General features: G+C 42.0%; 1 protein-coding gene across 1 annotated transcript in view; it reads left to right on the forward strand.

Moving 5' to 3' along the window:
- Nucleotides 1-247: 247 nt before the first annotated feature.
- Nucleotides 248-19597, forward strand: part of LOC309563787 (calcium homeostasis modulator protein 1-like) — a gene marked incomplete at both ends in the record, with an annotated part of 72873 nt that continues 53523 nt past the window's right edge. Inside the window, 3 exons of the mRNA XM_082268400.1 lie at nucleotides 248-525; nucleotides 11812-12067; nucleotides 14254-14363. Of these exons, the coding sequence (XP_082124526.1) occupies nucleotides 248-525; nucleotides 11812-12067; nucleotides 14254-14363 (644 nt within the window). The remainder of the gene's footprint in view (nucleotides 526-11811; nucleotides 12068-14253; nucleotides 14364-19597) is intronic.

The raw sequence follows: 19597 nt of genomic DNA on the forward strand, positions 1-19597 counted from the left end.
TGTCTACAGACGTTCCTTATCTGCATAGGCAGTTTTTTGGTAGAGGTGAACTAACCTTTAGGAGGTATTGTTTCTGCTAATATAAATTTTTCACTGCTGATACCCCCCCCCCCCCCCGTATTGTATGTCCACCAACCATATCATGTGTCACTTTTGCAATAAATAGGACATAGAAATATATATAATATAAATATATTTTTTTAAGCCATCCAACAGTAAAAATCACAATCTTTCCTTTCTAGAGCACATGGAGCGGGTCATAAAGTACTTCAGGTCAGGTTCAGAGGCCAAGATGAATGCGGTTTGTGGGCTCATCATCCTAACCAGCATGATCATATACAAGGTGTATGAATTTAAGTGTCCATGCATACCTGGATTTAACAAACCTTATGCCTTGATGGTCTTGCTTGCTCCACCTTTAATATTCTTCTTTGTTGGGGTTATTGTTAGCCAGTACTGTACTATACTGACTATGGAATGTTCCAGACCTGAAGGCAACCGAGAGAAGAACAAGAAAGTTTTAAGGTAGAACTACTGAATTTTTTTTTTTTTTTTCCTGCAGTTCGTTTTTGAAGCAATTCAAGTACATTAAAAGTATGTATAATCTGTGTTGGTGCATACACTGTGACTCCTTTTACAAAGAAATTTGAAATGGGAAGTGTCTGTATTTCCCTACAGCAGGGGTGGGGAACCTTTTTTCTGCCAAGGGCCATTTGGGTATTTATAAAACCATTCAGGGGCCGTACAAAATTATCACCTTAAAAATTAGCCTGTTATATTTGGTCAAACATTTAATTAACTCACCCCTAATGTGATGGCTGCTACTGCTTCTCTTTGGTGAGGTGTGTGATGTTAGCTGGTATTGATGATGTTGCTACTCGCAACAGGTTTTCCAGGTTTGCGTCGGTCAGTTTGGAGCGCAGTCGACTTTTTTGTGGTGGTAAGTTTTGAAAAGAACTGCTGGCAGGTACTGCTGGTGGGTACAGCTGGCTGGTACTGCTGGTGGGTACAGCTGGCTGGTACTGCTGTGGGTACTGCTGGCTCAGGCTGGTACTGCTGGCTTGTACTGTGCTGTGTACTGCTGGATGGTACTGCTGTGGGTACTGCTGACTCAGGCTGGTACTGTGCTGTAGGTACTGCTGGCTGGTACTGTGCTGTGGGTACTGCTGGCTGGTACTGCTGGCTCAGGCGGGTACTGCTGTGGGTACTGCTGGCTCAGGCTGGTACTGCTGGCATGTACTGCTGGCTGGTATTGCTGTGGGTACTGCTGGCTGGTACTGTTGTAGGTACTGCTGGCTCTAGCTAGTACTGCTGGTTCTGCTGTGGGTACTGCTGGCTCTGGCTGGTACTGCTGGCTCTGGCTGGTACTGCTGGCTCTGGCTGATACTGCTGGCTGGTACTGCTGGCTCTGGCTGGTACTGCTGTGTGTGCTGCTGGCGGGAAATACTGGCTAGGAGAAGTGTAGCAGCGCCACGCTGGAGGAAGAGGTGATGTTTCCTGTATTGGTCACAGGCGGAGTGCATTTGATATAATTCCGCCTGTGACTCACTCAAACTGTCATAACGGAGCAGGAACTATACAGGAAGCATCGGCTCCATTCTGACAGATCAGCTGAGAGACACAGACTTAGCTGCAGTGGGGGCCGGACCAGATGACTTCGGGGGCCGCATACGGCCCCCGAACCGTAGGTTCCCCACCCCTGCCCTACAGTAACCAATCAGATTTGTATCTGCTCTGAGAGACAGCAGTAACAAAATAAAAAAAGGATCATGTTTGTGGTTTGGGATGCTACAGACAGCTCCCAGAGAGCTCCCAGACCCTAGTAAAAAATAAAAAGAAGACCATTCATTTATCATTCTGGAAAAGAAAGCACTGTATGATACAATGTATACAAATTATTGTTTCACAGAGGTGAACATGATATTCATCTGTGTTTTGTTAAAAATGACAGAATGACATATCTACCAAATATATAATCTTGAGGATGATTAGCACGGCCTTGGTAGAAAACTGAACTTACTTTTCTTCCCAGTGTAAAGATTCAGTGCCATTAAAGCGGAACTATACCATTACCAACTTGATAAAAAATAATGTTCTTTAGCAGTGAACATACATTCCACATTAATAATTATGCTACCAAAATTAGTAGTGATTTAAATTCCCTTCAGCATTGCTGCTGTTTCTTCTTGCTGGAGGCTGCCTTTATGCTGAAGCCCAGAGCCCCTGAACAGCAGTAAATCATAAAGCAGGACTAAACCCATCAATTTAACGGTTTAGCCACGGTTGAGCTGGTACTGCGGCAAAGTGGCTCGTTCCCGTCCAGCGACGTAGACCTACGTCGCTGGACTCCTCCCCCTGTGGGCGGAGGCTCGCTCCCGCTGTATTCAGTCACAGCGGGAGTCGGGCCAGGGGAGGAGCGGCGGTGATCAACGCCGCTCTTCCCCGATCGTCGGGGAATCGAGTTTGGAGATCCGCCCGCCTGTGTAAACAAAGCGGGCGGATTTCCTAAGTGACAGACAGTGACAGATTGCAGGGTTCAGCATAGCTGAACCTGCGATCTGTCCCTGTGTCACTCAGTCACCTCCCCCCACACACGTTAGTAAGCACCAGGCATACATTAACCCCTCCCTCTCCAATAAAATTAACCCCTTCCCTGCCAGTGTCATTTTTACAGTAACAGTGCATATGTATAGCACTGATTACTGTAGTAATGTCACTGGTACCCCCAAAAGTTTCAAAAATGTCAGTCAAGGGTCAAAAAAAATCGCAGATCGCCGCCATTACTCGTTAAAAAAAAAAAAACACCAAAAATGACAGAAATCTTTCCCTTAGTTAGTAAACGCAATAAATGTAAATGCACCCTTATTGTACTGTATGTATCTCTGTTTGCCCCTAGCTACTCACTATGTCTTAACCATACAAATGAACCAGTTGCTGACTGTCCCGCTGCAGTTTTACTGCAGCAAGGTGGCTCGGCTGCATGAACCGACGTAACTGTACGTCGGTCACGCGCGGGGCTAGGGGGCGCGCCCCTGCCATCCCTTCGATGTTCTGATTGGGTTCAGAACTGATCAGTCATCAAGTCCAGGCCAATGATTTTTGGCCTGGACCTGGTGATCAGTTCTGACTAATTTCAGAATGTCCTGTGCCTGTGTAATTTAAACACAGGCACAGAAAATTATGCAATTTTCTCTCCTGGAGCCCTTTTCGGTTCCAGCTTGAGAAGAGAGAACATCAACTGTGAGTACACAAACACTAAACTGACACAAGTACACATAGGCACACATTTAACCCCCTGATCACCCCCCAGTTAACCCTTTCACTCCCTGTCACAGTGTACATTATATACAGTATACAGATAATTTACTGATCACTGTATTAGTGTCACTTGTGACTTCAGTCATTGTGAGAGACAGTTAGTGGTAGTTAGAGGCAGTCCCAGATAGGTTTAGGGTACCTGCCATATTTCCCCCTAATAAAGATTTAACCCCTTGGTCACCCCCAGTTAACCCCTTCATTGCCCTTTCACAGTGTCACTATTACATTGTACACATCTTTTTTCTGATCACTGTATTAGTGTTACAGGTGACATCAGTTAGCGTTAATGTTACTTAGCGTCAATACAGGATTGCTTCAGATTGCCCGCCGCATATTTAGTAATACATTTTAACCCTTTGATTGCCAGTGACACATACACACACATTAAACACCTGCATTACTAGTATAGTGTCTGAACAAATTAATATCTTTGATCTGATCAGAACTATACTAGCGTCCCCAATAGTTTAGTATAGTGTTCCCAACACACAGCGTTAGCAGGATCAACTCCGACCCCTGCCAGCCCCTGCGTTTAGCCCCCCCCCCCCAAGAAGTGCAGAATCAGCAGATTACTGTCACTTCCAATACACAGCACACTAAACCGCAGCATTAGCAGAGTCAGGCCCGATGTTTGCTAGCACTAGCAGTTAAATGTTTTGGTAGCGGTTCAAACAGTCCTTGACAACCAGGTGCTTTTTCACCTGTGAGTCACATTAGGTACCTATAAATTTATTGCCCAAAATGTCCAAACAGCGTTAAACTAGTGAAGAGGCCTACACAATGCTGAGCATGACAGATGAGGGCGATGGTGAAGCCTCACTGTCAGAATCAGGCTAAGTATTCGAACCTGTTGAGAGCAGCGGCACACTGACAGATAGCTCTGATGACGGAGTTGTGGTCCCTGCTAAGGTCAGGCGTACTTGACCCCATTCTTCTGTTGCTGAGGTGCAACAACCTCAGGGTTCTCATATGCAGCAGAGTGTCGGTATTAGTGTCGCTCAACCTTCTGGTTAACTGGCAAGCACCAGCAGCCTAGTAAAGTCAGCTGAAACGGAGGTGGAGTGCAAACCAGCGATTCCTATACAATGCATGCTGATCCCTGTCTTCTTTGGAGATTTTTCTTCCTGCATGTTACCTTTGGAGTGATCACTAGAGAAAAGGACAGGAGAGGTTTAAGCTCATCTAGAGAATTCCATTAACGTTTTGTCTATCAGCGCTTGTGCCCAACCATGTGAATGAGGGGTAAAAATATGTGGTGAGTGTCCATCTGATGGGAGTGGTAGTGAATATCACACAGCGGTGGTAGTTTGTGGTTACTTAAGTTATCCTTTGTTCACGAGACTCACATCTATTTGTGGACGCACTGAATTATTTTACTGTTCAAAATAATATTTTTTTGGGACTGTGCACCGATCACGATTATTTTTGGATTTTGTTATAGTACTCTGGTTTAAGAGTACTTTCCTTTATAACCTATTAATAATCACTAAATCACTGTTTTTGCACTGCTTGTGATTTTTCACATATTGTGGTGTGATTATCACAATATTTTACCAAACAATTGAGCAGTATATAGTGTATTTGTGCATTCAATTTAAAAAAGTGTTTTTTTCCCCCAAAAAATTGCATTTGAAAAATCTTTGCGCAAATACCGTGTGACAAAGAAAATTGCAATACCCACTATTTTGTTCTGCAAAGCCTCTGCTTTAAGAAAAGATATAATGTTTAGGGGTTCAAAGTAATTTTCTAGTAAAAAAAAAAAAAAAAATGGATTTTTGTCTTACAGTAAAATACTATTCTCTTATGTTCATTGACGGACACAGCTTCATATCTTCATTGACAGTTGGGTTATGCCGTTCTTCCTAGGAGTAGGACACTAGGCGGAGAAAGGGTTAACAAATGTTAACAAAGCTTGACTGCGCCCATGGGCAGTCCCAGGAGTATACTCCCACTTTCTGCTCTAGGATTTCAGTTTTGTAACAAGCAGTGTCAGAAGAATACATAACCCAAACTCCACAGAGGGGTGGGTGCTGTGTCTGTCAATGAACATCAGAGAAAAAGATTTTACAGTGAAACAAAAATCCAGTTTTCTCTCGTTGATTGACACAGCTTCATATCTTCATTGACAGTTGGGATGTCCCAAAGCAGTGTCATCATGAGGGATGGGCACACAGCAAAAATTAACTAAAAACGGCTAAAAAGTAGCCGACCAGGTATCAAGGAGCCCAACCAGAAACAACTGGGGCTCATCAACCAGAAAAAAACACACCTTCAAGAGGCCGCAGCCTCCACAACAGCAGCCTGCAAGACTTTGCAGCCAAAAGCAGCATCCGCAGATACCAGGACATCCACCTTGTAAAATTTTGTGAATGTATGCACAGACGACCAGGTAGACGCCTTGCACACCTGGACCACCGACGCCTGGTGACAGAAGGCCCAGGAAGCACTAGGTGCCCTTGTAGAATGCGCCTTAACAGGGAAAGGAGGAACCTGACCCTTAAAAGAATAGGCCTGCACCACCGTCTGCCTGATCCATTTTGAAATGCTCACAGCAGATGTGGCCTGTCCCTTACAGGGTCCATCCGTAAGTAAAAATAAGGAATCCGATTTACGAATCGTCTCAGTCGCCGCCAGGTAAACCCTGATGGCGTGAACCAATGTAAGGCAATCTCTTTTGGATGTTTTGGCTTAGGACACAGCAAAGCCAACACAATGTCCTCATTCAAATGGAAGCCCGAGACGAACATAGGAAGAAATGACTGACAGGGACGGAGAACACCTTGTCCCTGTGAACCACCAAATAAAGCGACCGACAGGACAACGCAGCCAATTCAGAAACCTTGAGTGCCGAAGTGATGGCCACCAAGAAGGCCACCTTCTGTGATAGAGTCAATAAAGGGATCTCGCGAATATTCTCGAAAGGTGATTTTGAAGAACCGATAATATGAAATTAAGATCCCACGGAGGCACTGGGGGACCTAACAGGAGGGGCCACATGACAAACTCCTTGCACAAAGGTGTGAACCAAGAAGTTTGAGGCTAATGGGCGTTGAAAAAAAATTGCCAGGGCTGAAATCTGGTCCTTGATGCTTCCCAGAGCCAAACGCTTACTTACACCCCCTTGTAGAAATTCCAGCAGACGTAATACTGAGAAGGCACGGGAGGACACCACCCCCCCCCCCCCCCCCCCCCCCGAGACTCACACCAAGTAATATTTGCCTTCCAAACCCGATGATAAATCTTCCGGGAAGTAGATTTTCTAGCTCTTAACAGAGTAGGAACCACCGAATCCGACAATCCTCTATTTTTCAGTACCTGGCTTTCAATAGCAAGGTCGTTAAAGCCAGCGACTGTAAATCAGTATGAGAGATCGGTCCCTGAGACAACAGATCTTCTCTAAGAGGGATCCGCCAGGGAGCATCGGCAACCAGTCTCACTAACCTCGCGTACCAAGACAGAGGAGGCCAGTCTGGAGCCACCAGAATTACTGGAATCCCTTCTGTCTTGATTCTGCGTAGGAGTCTTGGCAGAAGCTGTAATGGAGGGAAGGCATAAAACAGACAATACTGACCCCAGGGAGCCACCAGAGCGTCTGGGGCATCTGCCAAGGGGTCTCGAGATCTTGCCACAAACCTCTGAATCTTCCTGGTGAGATCACTGTCCAGGATAAGGGAAGGAAGGATTTTCCCTGACGAAGTGCCAGGGAGCGGAGCCACCACAGTAAGGCGCCCCTCGTACCCTGGGTCAATCTGATCAGATTGTACAGGAACCCAGGATTCTTGTCCCATTTGGACAGAATCTCCATTTGCAGAGGTCTGGTGTGAAACTGAGCAAAAGAAACTGTCTCGAAAGGGGAAAGCATCAACCCAGGCACTTGCATGCAAGTCCTTAGAGATGACCAGCGGTTGGACAATAGAAGCTGAATCGCATGCTGCAACTTTTGCAACTTCTCCTCCGGTAGAAACACTCGAGCTGAGACTGAATCCAGAGTCAGCCCCAGATAATTCAACCTGTTGGGCGGAGCTAATTTCTGAAAATCCAGCGTCCAGCGAACTCTTGTAAGGTTCGCAAAGTGAAGTCCAAATCATTCTGTAAGACGGAACATGACTCTGCTCGCAGAAGGAGATTGTCCAGGTACCCCAGTACCGTAATTTCCCTCTGTCTGAGCAAGGCAAGCACCGGGGCCATAAACTTTGTGAACACTCGAGGAGCTGATGCGAGACCAAAGGGTAATGCCACGATTTGATAATGTTTCTCTACTAAGGCAAAGCGAAGGAAACGTTGATGCCCACCATATATTGGGATATGGAGATAGGTGTCCTTGATGTCGATGGAGGCCAAAAAATCCCCTTGATGAAGGGAAGCCACTACTGTGGGAATGGACTCCATCTTGAATTTTTGAACCCGCACAAACCAGTTTAAGGCCTTGAGGTCTAGAATCGGACGAACCTTGCCCTCCTTCCTGGGGACAGTGAAAGGTTTGAATAAAAACCTTGAAAACCTTGAACTGGTACAATGACCCCCTACGAGAACAAATCTTGCACCGCCACCATGAGGCCCTGCAACTGATCCGGGGACAGGTGCAGGTTGGAAAGAATAGGACCTTGCCAGAGGCAAAGACAGAAACTTGATCTTGTAACCAAACCAGACCAGTGGGGTATGGGGTACCATAGGGGTCGGGAGGTCACAAGAGGGACCAACCATCTCAGAATGGCCCGCTTCACCCCAAAATTTCACAGAGGAGAAAGGGGGGTTACTACAAAACCTTCAGAAACCGTGCGGACACCACTCCAGGCAGAACACCTCCCCATCTTGGAATGGGAGGAGCCAGGGGTACACCGAGATTTAGGCTGTGACCCGGTCGTGTGTGTCCTCGCGAGGTGTTCCACTCGCCGCCATGCCCCTGTCTTGTGGGGCTGTGTCGCGGCCGACTGAGCGCCGAGCTACAGTCTGCACACGCTCGCTGGCCAGACTGGGGGGACCGTAAGGATTTAGAATATCCAGTGCGTCGCCCAGTCTGGCTGTTGATTGTAGTTCTCGCAGGAACAACTTTATTGTAGAACAAAAAAAAGGAAAAAAAGTTCCATTAAAAAAGAGAAAAAAAGCTAGGACCAAATATCCCAGCAAGGAGCTCGGTCCTTACTCCTGACTAGGCAGAAAAAAACTGAGATCCTAGAGCAGGAAGTGGGAGTATACCCCCTGGGACTGCCCATGGGCGTAGTCAAGCTTTGTTACCTTTTGTTAACCTTTTTTCACCTAGTGTCCTACTCCTTGGAAGAGCAGCATAACCCAACTGTCAATAAAGATATGAAGCTGTGTCCATCAATGAACAAAAGAGAAAAATAATTTTTTCATGATAGGCAAGTTGAGTCCATGGAATATTCTATATTTTGCCACAAGTTTCAGGAAAATTACATTTTATTTTTCTATTTACACAAAGTTGTCATTTAAATTATATATTGCTCAAACATACCATGGCTATATGTGAAATGACACCCCAAAACACATTCTGCTGCTTCTCCTGAGTACAGAGATACCACATGTGTGAGACTTTTTGGCAGTCTAGCCATGTACAGGACCCCGAAAACCAATCACTGCTTTCAGGCTTTCTAAAGGGCGTAAATTGTTGATTTCACTCCTCACTACCTATCACAGTTTCAGAGGCCATGAAATGCCAAGTTAGCACAAACCCCCCCCCCCCATGACCGATTTTCGGAAAGTAGACACCCCAAGTTATTTGCTAAGAGGCATGGTGAGTATTTTGCAGCTCTCATTTGTTTTGAAAAATGAAGAAAGAAAAGAAAAATTTTTTTTTTTTTTGTTTTTTAAATTTTCAAACTTTGTGACAAAAAGCGAGATCTGCAAAATACTCAAAATGCCTCTCAGCAAATAGCTTAGGGCATCTACTTTCCGAAAAGGTATAATTTGGGAAGGGATTTGTGCTGTCTTGCCATTTCATGGCCTCCTAAAGTGTGATAGGTAGTGAGGAGTGAAATTAACAATTTACGCCCTGAGAAAGCCTGAAGGCAATGATTGGTTTTCAGGGTCCTGTACGCGGCTTGACTGCCAAAAAGTCTCACACATGTGGTATCTCCGTACTGAGGAGAAGCAGCAGAATGTATTTTCGGGTATCATTTCACATATAGCCATGGCATGTTTGAGCAATATATAATTTAAGTGACAACTTTGTGTAAAAAAACAAATTTGTCATTTTCCCAAAACTTGTGGCAACATATTAAATTTTCCATGGACTCAGCAAGCCTCTCAGAAAATAGCTTAGGGTGTCTACTTTCCAAAAAGGGGTAATTTTGGGGGGTTTTGTGCTATTTTGGCATTTCGTGGCCTCCGAAACTGTGATAGGTAGTGAGGAGTGAAATCAACAATTTACACCCTTAGAAAGCCTGAAGGCAGTGATTGGTTTTCGGGGTCCTGTACGCAGCTTGACTGCCAAAAGGTCTCACACTTGGGGTATCCCCATACTCAGGAGAAGCAACAGAATGTATTTCGGGGTGTAATTCCACATATACCCATGGTATTCGTGAGCAATATATAATTTCAATGACAACTTTGTGTAAAAAAAATATATTTTTTTTTTGTTATTTTTTAAACATCTGTGACAAAAAAATGTAATATTCAATGGGCTCAACATGCCTCTCAGGAGATTTAAGAAAAGGGGGAATTTGTATGGGGGGGGTTGTACTGCCCCGCCAATTTAGCACTTCAATAAATGAGATAGGTAGTCAGAAAGTAAAAGCTGCGTTAAATTCCAGTATATACAGCATAGTTTGTAGACACTATAACTTTTGCACAAACAAATAAATACACGCTTATTGAGATTTTCTTTATCAAAGACATGTAGCTAAATACATTTTGGCCTAAACGTATGACAAAAATTTAGTTTATTGGATATTTATTGTAAGAAAAAGTAAAAAATTTAATTTTGTCTCACAATTTTCGGGCTTTTTTCATTTATATTGCAAAAAAGGAAAAAAAGGACATGAATTTCCTTTGGGTACAGCTTTGCATGACAGCGTAATTGCCAGTTATAGGCACGCAGTGCCAAATTGAAAAACAAATGGTCTGGTCATTAAGGGGGTAAAACCTTCCGGTCCAGAAGTGGTTAAACAATTAGATGGAGCCCTTCAGACTGCTGCAATGCAGGTTACAGCAAATAACGCAGTGGTGAACCAAAGGATGAAACTTTAAAGCGGAATTTCTGTTTTCTGTACTGCAAATGTAGCTGTCTTAATACACCAAAGGAATTTCACTTCAATGATACTGACTATTGTTTGATAAGAAGTATTATCATAAAGAACAAAGCCTGATAAAGAACAGAACGTACATATCAATTACAGATACATTTTATACACACATAGAAAAGTCAGTAGCATTGTCATTAGCATTTAGAAGATGAGCCTAGTGTACATGCTGTTTAAACAGGTACCAATTTGCAGCTGGGCATACAAACAAAGCTTCAAAGGAAACTCTACTTCAAAAGTTAAAGAAATAAGTAGTGCATTGTATTTCATTGGTTGTTTTTGTTTTTGGCAAAGGTCTTCTTCTACTCATGTTCACTGCGAAATTCTAAGCTTATAAATCAAAATATGAAACTTTAAGAGGTACCAAAAGATAGAAGCTATGGGTGGCTTGAAAGTAGGCAAATGCAACAAAACATTTTTCTTTATAACATTATGAATGGCACAGATATATAAAATAAAGGGTGGCTTGCAATATCATACCTATTTCTATTGTTATAAAAAAAAATATGTACAGTACTTAAAATGTTCATACCAATATCAAATTGTGTAGAATTCCCACCTATGAATAACTTTGGTTTTATTTATTTATTTTTATTGCTACATCTTTTGTAAGCAAACCCTGCAACCTCTCATCTAACTCGTCATCCCTGACTGCTTAAGTTAAAGCATTGAATCCAGACAGTTCACACTCAAAGTGTATCAAAACAAAAAATGTAATATTTTGCAGCTTACCATTCCTACAATATGACAGCTGCATTTGTTTTCTTTTTTTAAGCCTTTTCCTCTTCTTTTTTTTTTTTATACCCGCTTCAGTATACAGTCCTCAGTGGAGAGAACTGTGCACGGTTTGAACCCACACTGAAGCAAACTAGACTGGACCACAAGTGAACTGCGCCTAGAACCACCTCTTCCCAGTGGTCCCGGGCATGGTACACTGAACCGATCCAGGGCTCAGTTCAGAACACACACACTACACAAACAATTTAGCCCACGTCACTGAAATGCCCCCAGAACCCGTTCAAAGTGCTAGTGTGAGTACACCCTAAGAGAAGATAGATCCGATTTACATACACTTCAGAATTTTCTTATAAAAAATGTTCATACATGGGGAGTAACCAAGATGCATAATGACTCAAATAATGTTTCTACCATCTTGGGCAGGGTTGCCATTTGGGTAGTTCAGGAAAACCTAAGATCATAACCTAAGATCAACTTAATCTTTTTTCTGTTTCAGGCAAATGTTTATAGCAATGATGGTCAGGGCTTTGGCACCACCAATCCTGTGGATTTTAGTTTGCTTACTGGATGGAAAGACAGTAGTGTGTGCATTCAGTGAGACAATGGATCCAGAACAGTTTGGAGGTTTTGCTGACCTCGCTGAGTATGAAACAGTATTCCTACTGGCCAAAGTACCTTGTAAAAACTTTGGGCTGCTTCGCACATCCTCTACCAGGAAGGCTATATCAAGGTTCCTTAAATTCTTATCACAGGTAACAATTGAAGGCAATAAACATGGAAGTATTGTAGCTTAACATATAGAAGGTCCATAGTTATGAAGGTTTAAGTTTTTGACAAAAAACTAAGCTTCCAAGCCATAAATGCAGGTTGCCTGCCGTCATGCCGATACTCTGCCCTCAATGCTATGAATTATTAATCCCCAGATAAGGACTTCTCATTTTACTAGACTAGGAGTCAATACAGCAGGTTGCCTCCCTCTTGGGGAGCGCTGAAGAGTGTAGGAGCAAAGTTATGTTTAGGACTGAAGACTTCTTCTGATTGACTGATAGACCAGATATTGCAGTAAACTTAGTACGCATAGTGAGAAAATTCAAAATTTAAATCAGAGGCTGTGCAACTGTAAGCAAAAGATCCACCCTCACTAGCTCCACCCCATGGGTGGTCTAGGATGAAAAGTATTGGGGAATCATTGTGGATTATAGTAGACAAAATGGTGTTAATTCTACTGGCCAATATTTTTGCTAAGATTTTAATACAACTGTTAAACCATAATGTAGGTATATAATTATAGGGGTTCAGCCTCTTTTTACCATGCTTAGGGACAATGGAAGTATAGCCAGCAATGAAGAGTAGTTATTTTGTTAGTGCATTAAATATACATCCTAAGTGCATAGATACTAAGGAAGCTGGCTTATTATAGTACAGATCTGGGGAGCAAACTGGTCCTTGGGTTTTAGCCAGTTACAAGTATCTGGAAATTATGGAGTTTAGTTTATAGGCCTTTTAAATTGTTTTAAAAACTTTAAAGAATCTTTATCAGATTGGCAGCTACAGAATCTCACATAAGTGAGTACACCCCTCACAATTTTGTAAATATTTTATTATATCTTTTATAAGAACCCTGAAGAAATGACACTGAAGAAATGACACTTGGCTACAATGTAAAGTATTGAGTGTACAGCTTGTATAACAGTGTAAATTTGCTGTCCCCTGAAAATAACTCAACACACAGCCATTAATGTCTAAAGCACTGGCAACATAAGTAAGTGCACACCTAAGTGAAAATGTCCTAAGATACTGTATATGACCACTAGAATCTCTAATCCTAATGGATGAATATCATTTTTTTCCAGCACAGGTTTTCTTTAAAACAAGATATTGCTCCATTAACTTTACAACACAGTGTACACTACTTTTGAAATGTGATGGCCTGAAGGAAGGAATCAGCTGAATCCCTGACCTTTATTATTCTAGTTTTACAACAATTAATGGTATTACTTATAGGATAGGTCAAAGAAAAACAGTGTCATGTAGTTTCTGCAATTAAAAAAAAAAAAAGTTTTAAACTTTTGATACATACTCTAAATCTATCAGGCTTTTGGCATGCTACGATCTCCGGCCCACAACAATGGTAAATCACAGTTTGGTTGTAGTCTTCTGTTATAGCAAATCTGAGCACTTTGTATTACTGTATCAGGTATATCAGAGTTATGACAGTACTAAAAAAATGAATAATATTTTTTTGTTTCGGTTGGAATGGGACAGGGTGTGATCACTCTTTGGTGGAACTGTACCTATTGATCTCAAGTTACTTTTAACACAGCTCTGATCAGCTATGTTTGGCTCTTCAGCCTCTACTTATTATGTTTAGTTTATCCAGCCTATTTTGGACCATCACATAAGTAATCAAAACTAGAGTTGCTTTCTTTATGCCAACAAGAGCTCACGCTCTAATAAGTGAGGAACTTAAAGAGATTTTTGCAGATTTAATAAGACAAAACAGATCCTGCAAAAGTCATTTATACCACCATCACCATTTCCTCAAATTATCAGTCTCTTGCAAAACAAAATCAGTTGCCTGTTCCCCCCACTTTAGGAGGTTACCACAGAGGAAAGACCTCATTATTTCACAGTCGCAAATTTTATTGTCCAGTTACAGGCTGCAGTGGGTCCTAGATCAGGCTTAACTGCAATGTGCTCTACAGAGAGACTTAGGCCATAGCTGTTGATTAGTTCTGATACCTGTATCAACAGTATCAACAGGAAAGAACTACAAACCTTTTGATAGATAAAACTGCTAACAAATTTATATTTCGATTGGGTATTTGGGCATTTGCCTGGAGTTAAGCTTTTATAACATGTAATGTACATAACTTTAATCGGTTAGTGGGAATGGAAAGCTCTTTTTCACTAAGTTTACATTTCTTTTCTTCCTAAGGGGATTGGCTATATCACAATACTGGTTTTTATCCTACTTGCAGCAGTTGCACGCTTTGTCGGCCCAATGTTAAACACAGCTGCATCTCTGCAACTTCGCTATTGGTCTAAATACACAGACATGGAGGAGAAATGCTTTGAGGTGATGTGCATAGAACACAACCACAAGGTTGCAGAGAGAAACATAAAAGGTTACTTTGAAAAAGGGGATGACAGAGAAGAGAGATACGAAGTCTACACAGAATTGACTGAAGCTCCAGTAGAGACACTCATTTATGTGGATAAGTGGTACCACAGTCGCCCATCCATTCTTGGGGCAGAACCTCCAGATCATCATTATGAATAAAATCTAAAGTCGTTAAACAATATCAGTGAGTTGAATTTTGCAGAAACTGAATTCACATGGGTAAACTGAATCACTTTATGACAGAGGTGTCCAACCTTTTGACCTTCCTGGGCCCCATTGGAAGAAGAGGAATTGTCTTGCGCCTCACATGAAGTAAATTAACAATAAGGATAGCTGATGAGTAGAAAAAGTCGGGCAGATCACAAGTTAATGATCACATATTTAGATATTGTACCTATCTTAATATTAAAACTTAATTTTTTGTAATATTTTTTAATAATAAAAATGTAAAAAAAGGGCAACATAAAACCAGTGCGATATTTGACACGGTTTTGATAAACGAATGCATCAATATCTGGTTTACTGGATGTAGTAATAATTCTAAAGGTGCTAATTAGATACTTTGGTTCTAATTTTGCCCTTTATGTACTTCATCCTTGAAAATATTTGTTTACAAATATAGGTGCTGTAGAAAACAAATGACATAAGGCATGATTGTGAAGAGTGGGATATATTCTGCATTGGGAAGATAAAACTTATAAAAGTAAAGTAAAAAGACACTATGAAATGTTTCTTCATCCGCATGTGTTCGTCAAGTGTAAATGCATTTGTACAAAAAATTCCCCCAAAAAATCATAATTTTTAGGTAAGTTTACGATTTTGTGTTGGGCCGCAGGTTGGATACCCCTGCTTTATAATGTTCAGTGGATAGCTAGCCACTAGAAACCCTGAGATATTGAATGGTCCAGCTTATGAATCATATTATTATAGCAACCACAAATCCATTTTTTTATGGTGATGTCCTTTAAAAAATGTTGTACATGAATCTGAATTTTCATTATTGAATTATAAGAATTGTGCCGATTTGGTGTAATGAAAGTTTGACACTTCAGAAAGCTGAAAGCTTATGTCAAGGCAAAATTTTTAAAAAAAAAATGTTCAGTTTACATATCTACAATACATGCATTAGCAGACAGGCAGAGAGCAAAGTTTTTAATTTCATATTCAGATATTTATTACAACATACAGTCGCGAGTAATTGTCTTGACTGAGGGGGATTTTTTTTTTATTAGTCGTTTTTTCTGAATTTTGCCTCGGAAGTGCCACACAGAGGAATTAAAGGGCAATTTTCACAAAAATGTTCTTGGAGGCAAAGTTGGCATTTTTGCAGTGCAATAAGATTAGACAAAATTTCAGGCTCATCCTGACTTGACAGTACCAGACATCTTAGCCCCTCCACCACCTCCTTTTTTTTTTTTTGAGCTTTTTGAAAAATATTCCTTTTTTCAGTGGGTTTTTCACAGTAGTGAAACAGGAAGAATAGGACCCTTGTTGATGCAGTGGAAAAAGTAAGGCCCTCCAATAGATTGTTAACGCAAACAGTATTAGACCAACTTTAGTCTTTAAGATCTAGCCAAAGTTGCAATAAATATATCTGCTTTTGCAGTTTCATAGAGCCAGGGTACTTTTACTAGAAAACATTAACAAACTGCACATTGATATTTAGAGGATATACTAATAGTTTGGTTATATTGGTACCTTTTGTCTTCAGAGAGCTTCTTTCCACAACATACCTAGATGTTTTAGGATTGGCTTTCGAGAGTCAAGCATTTTATCAGCATGTTCAGTGTGCAGTAATTGAAAAAAATAATGCTGTGACATACGCTCAGTATTCACATGGTTTCCCCCCCCCCCACCCCACCAGAGGATACAGGTACTCCCTTATTTATATAGCAAAAATGTTTCTCTAATGTAGAGCACTCCCTAGACTTCTCTCTTTAAAGCCAAGTGCACATTACCATAAACATGAAAATTGGTATTACACCCAGTGACGGAAGATGTAATTTAAGTCCCATGAGCTAAAACTGTTAAAGCTGAAGCGTAATGTACTACCTTACCTTTCCTACCCTGGGTCAACATGCAGTTACAATATTTAAATCAAATCATTTTGTTTTCAAGAATACCTCTTTTAACCACTTAAGCCCCGGAAGATTTTACCCCCTTCCTGACCAGTCCCTATTTTGCGATTCGGCACTGCGTGAATTTAACAGACAATTGCACGGTCGTGCGGCGCTGTACCTAAACGATTGTGACGTCCTTTTGTTCCCCATAAATAGAGCTTTCTTTTAGTGGTATTTGATCACCTGTGCGATTTTTTGATCACGCGCTATAAACAAAAAAAGAGCGACAATTTTGCAAAAATAATATTTTTCACATTTTTTATATGAAATTCCCCCAAAAAAATGTAAAAATCAATATTTTTTAACATTTTTTGGCCAATTTGTTTTCTGCTACATATGTTTGGTAAAAAAAAAATCGCAAAAAGCGTATTTTGATTGGTTTGCGCAAAAGTTATTGCGTTTACTAAGGGAAAGATTTTTGTCATTTTTGTTGGTTTTTTTTTTTAACGAGTAATGGCGGCAATCTGCGTTTTTTTTTTTGCGGGACTGCCACATTGCGGCGGATAGATCGGACCCTTGACTGACATTTTTGACACTTTTGGGGGTACCAGTGACATTACTACAGTAATCAGTGCTATACATATGCACTGTTACTGTAAAAATGACACTGTCAGGGAAGGGGTTAACTTTATTGGGGAAGGAGGGGTTAAGTGTGTCCCTAGGGGCATGTTTCTAACTGTGCAGGGATGTGGCTTTACATATAACAGCAGAGATCAACGGTCCTACATAGCAGGACCGTTAGATCACTGCTGTTACACAGGGAAGAATGACAGGCGGCTTTGTTTACATTAGCCGCCTCCCTTTCTCCCTTCACGGCGGAGGATCACACGCGCGGACTTGTTAGGGAAGGAGCCGGGGCGGGAGCGCGTCTCCGGGGGCGCGCCCGCCCGCTATTGGCTCACAGGCTAGTGACCTACCCATACGTCACTTTGCCTGGCCGGGGCTGACCGCCGCAGTATATGTACTTGCGGCGGTCGGCAAGTGGTGAAAGTCATCACTTGGTCTGCTGGTCTTTGCTTGTAGCATGGTCAAGTTTATTGGGAAGGGCTGAAAGGCTTTGTAAGTGTCACAGCACTTTGCCTTGCGTGTTATATGAAAACATAGTGGCATTTTGACTTTGAGTCAGTCACTATACTGCTGTTCATCAGAATTATATGAAAGAACACATCCATAACATTCCTTTAGAAGTGCATCCCTGCTGGCCACTATGTGGTGCAGATCAGAACCACGCTTACACGATTGTCCGGAGGCCCCCCACCTGAGGATGCAAGCGCACACACTGGGTTCCCAGGTTGTCTACGGGTATTTACATACACAATCTCATATTTATGATTTTTGAGAGGAAAAGGAAGGAGAAAGATGACTGATTGCTCTACTAGTTGGTAATCCCAAAGATGGCCCCCAGCAGATGTCTCCACCTAATAGGGGAGACTGACTTGGCACTGTAAATCCCAGCAATGCCAATGCAAGGTTCAGTATCAAGGCCTGCAGTGTATGAGCTCCTGTCTTGTACACCTATTGGATCTCCTAGCTATGGTGCGGGCACAGGTCTGATCCCAGTGCACCATTTTAATATACAAAGCATGCTGAGAGTGTACAGCCAATGCCTAAATCAGCTACATATGGTATGTGGTTCTTTCTAATAAGTGTAATTCTTAGATTTTTTTTACCATCTGGGAGATTTTTGAAAAACACCTTTGAATACATATACATGGCTCTGAGGTGAAATGAAATGTTAAACCCCTGTTTGTTTGTCTTTAAATAATGTGTGTATAATACAACTTTGCGATATAATGATTATAAAAAAAAATAATGTTTTTTTTTTCTGTACTTCATGTTGGAATAAAAAACAATTGTATTTTTTCCGATAGCTTGTGATTGTTTGTTTTTATCACCTAAAAAGTCCCATTCATTTTAGGGACATAGCAAAAAACACTCCTCATACATATCTTGTAGTTCTTCTTCAAATTCACAAAGTCGCTCTTTACCAAACTTGTCTGGGTTAATAAACCACCCAGGCTGAAGCACACCATACTTTGAAAAACTAAGAGTGAGGAAGGGTCTCCGCTACATTAAAAGATAATGCTGCAGTACACCTTGCTTGTGTCACTAAATAGTGTAAAACAATATTAAAGTGTTCCCATTAAAGCCAGCCATACATGGAGTGAAATTCAGCTGGTTTAGCAGGGACTGGCTGAATTTTGATCCATGTATGGGAGGGCTGGTTGTGAACGAGTTGATTTATCGATCAATTTGTGTACCACTAGCCTTTTGGAAAATTTCCTCCTGATCAGCGGTGCTGGCTTTAGCCTGCGTTGCTGATATAGGGTATTCTGATGTCTGAAAGTGGGGGGTGTCATGGCGCTCTTCTAATATCCCAAGGTGGTACAAGGAATGTGGGTGGATGGGAGGGGGGGGGTTATGGGGCTGCGTGGGGGGGAACAAAGTTTGGTACTGTAGGGAAGCTATAGTCCGCGGCAGCCGGCTGAAGCGTGGAGAAGCCCTGAGAGATGCAAGAAAGGAGAGAGCGGCGCTCTGTTGTGCATGCTCCGCCGCGGCCAGTGACAACTAGCAGCCCCACAGCGGCTCGGCTATACCTCTGGAACCTCACCACCTTCTCCTATGACCACTATCCTGGAAGAGGAAGATGGATGACCCTAACAGTCTTTGTGTACCGGTCTCACCCAACCTCGGACAGTGAGTCACCAATTTTAACAGTGTTAAATAAACTTGTACTATACTAAGCTGGCGCCGCTCTCTCCTTTCTTATTCTGATGTCTGGGAAGACTCCACACTGTCAGAATACAATATCTCAGCGGGATGGATTCCCAGTGGCGTTGCGTGGGTTGTCAGCACCCGGGGCAAGGCAAGTAATTTGCGCCCCCTAACCCGCGGGATTTTAGCCCTCGAGTCTCTTCCACTAGATTAGTTAAAGAAACCCTTACCCCCTAAGCACATGTATTGTTTGTTATGAAAATACTGATGTAATTAAAGTAAAATGCATCTAAATACAAGTTTGAATGACCAGCGTGCCCCCT

This window comes from Pelophylax lessonae (assembly GCF_965119305.1).
Source record: "Pelophylax lessonae genome assembly, chromosome: 9".
Classification (NCBI taxonomy): Eukaryota; Metazoa; Chordata; class Amphibia; order Anura; family Ranidae; genus Pelophylax; species Pelophylax lessonae.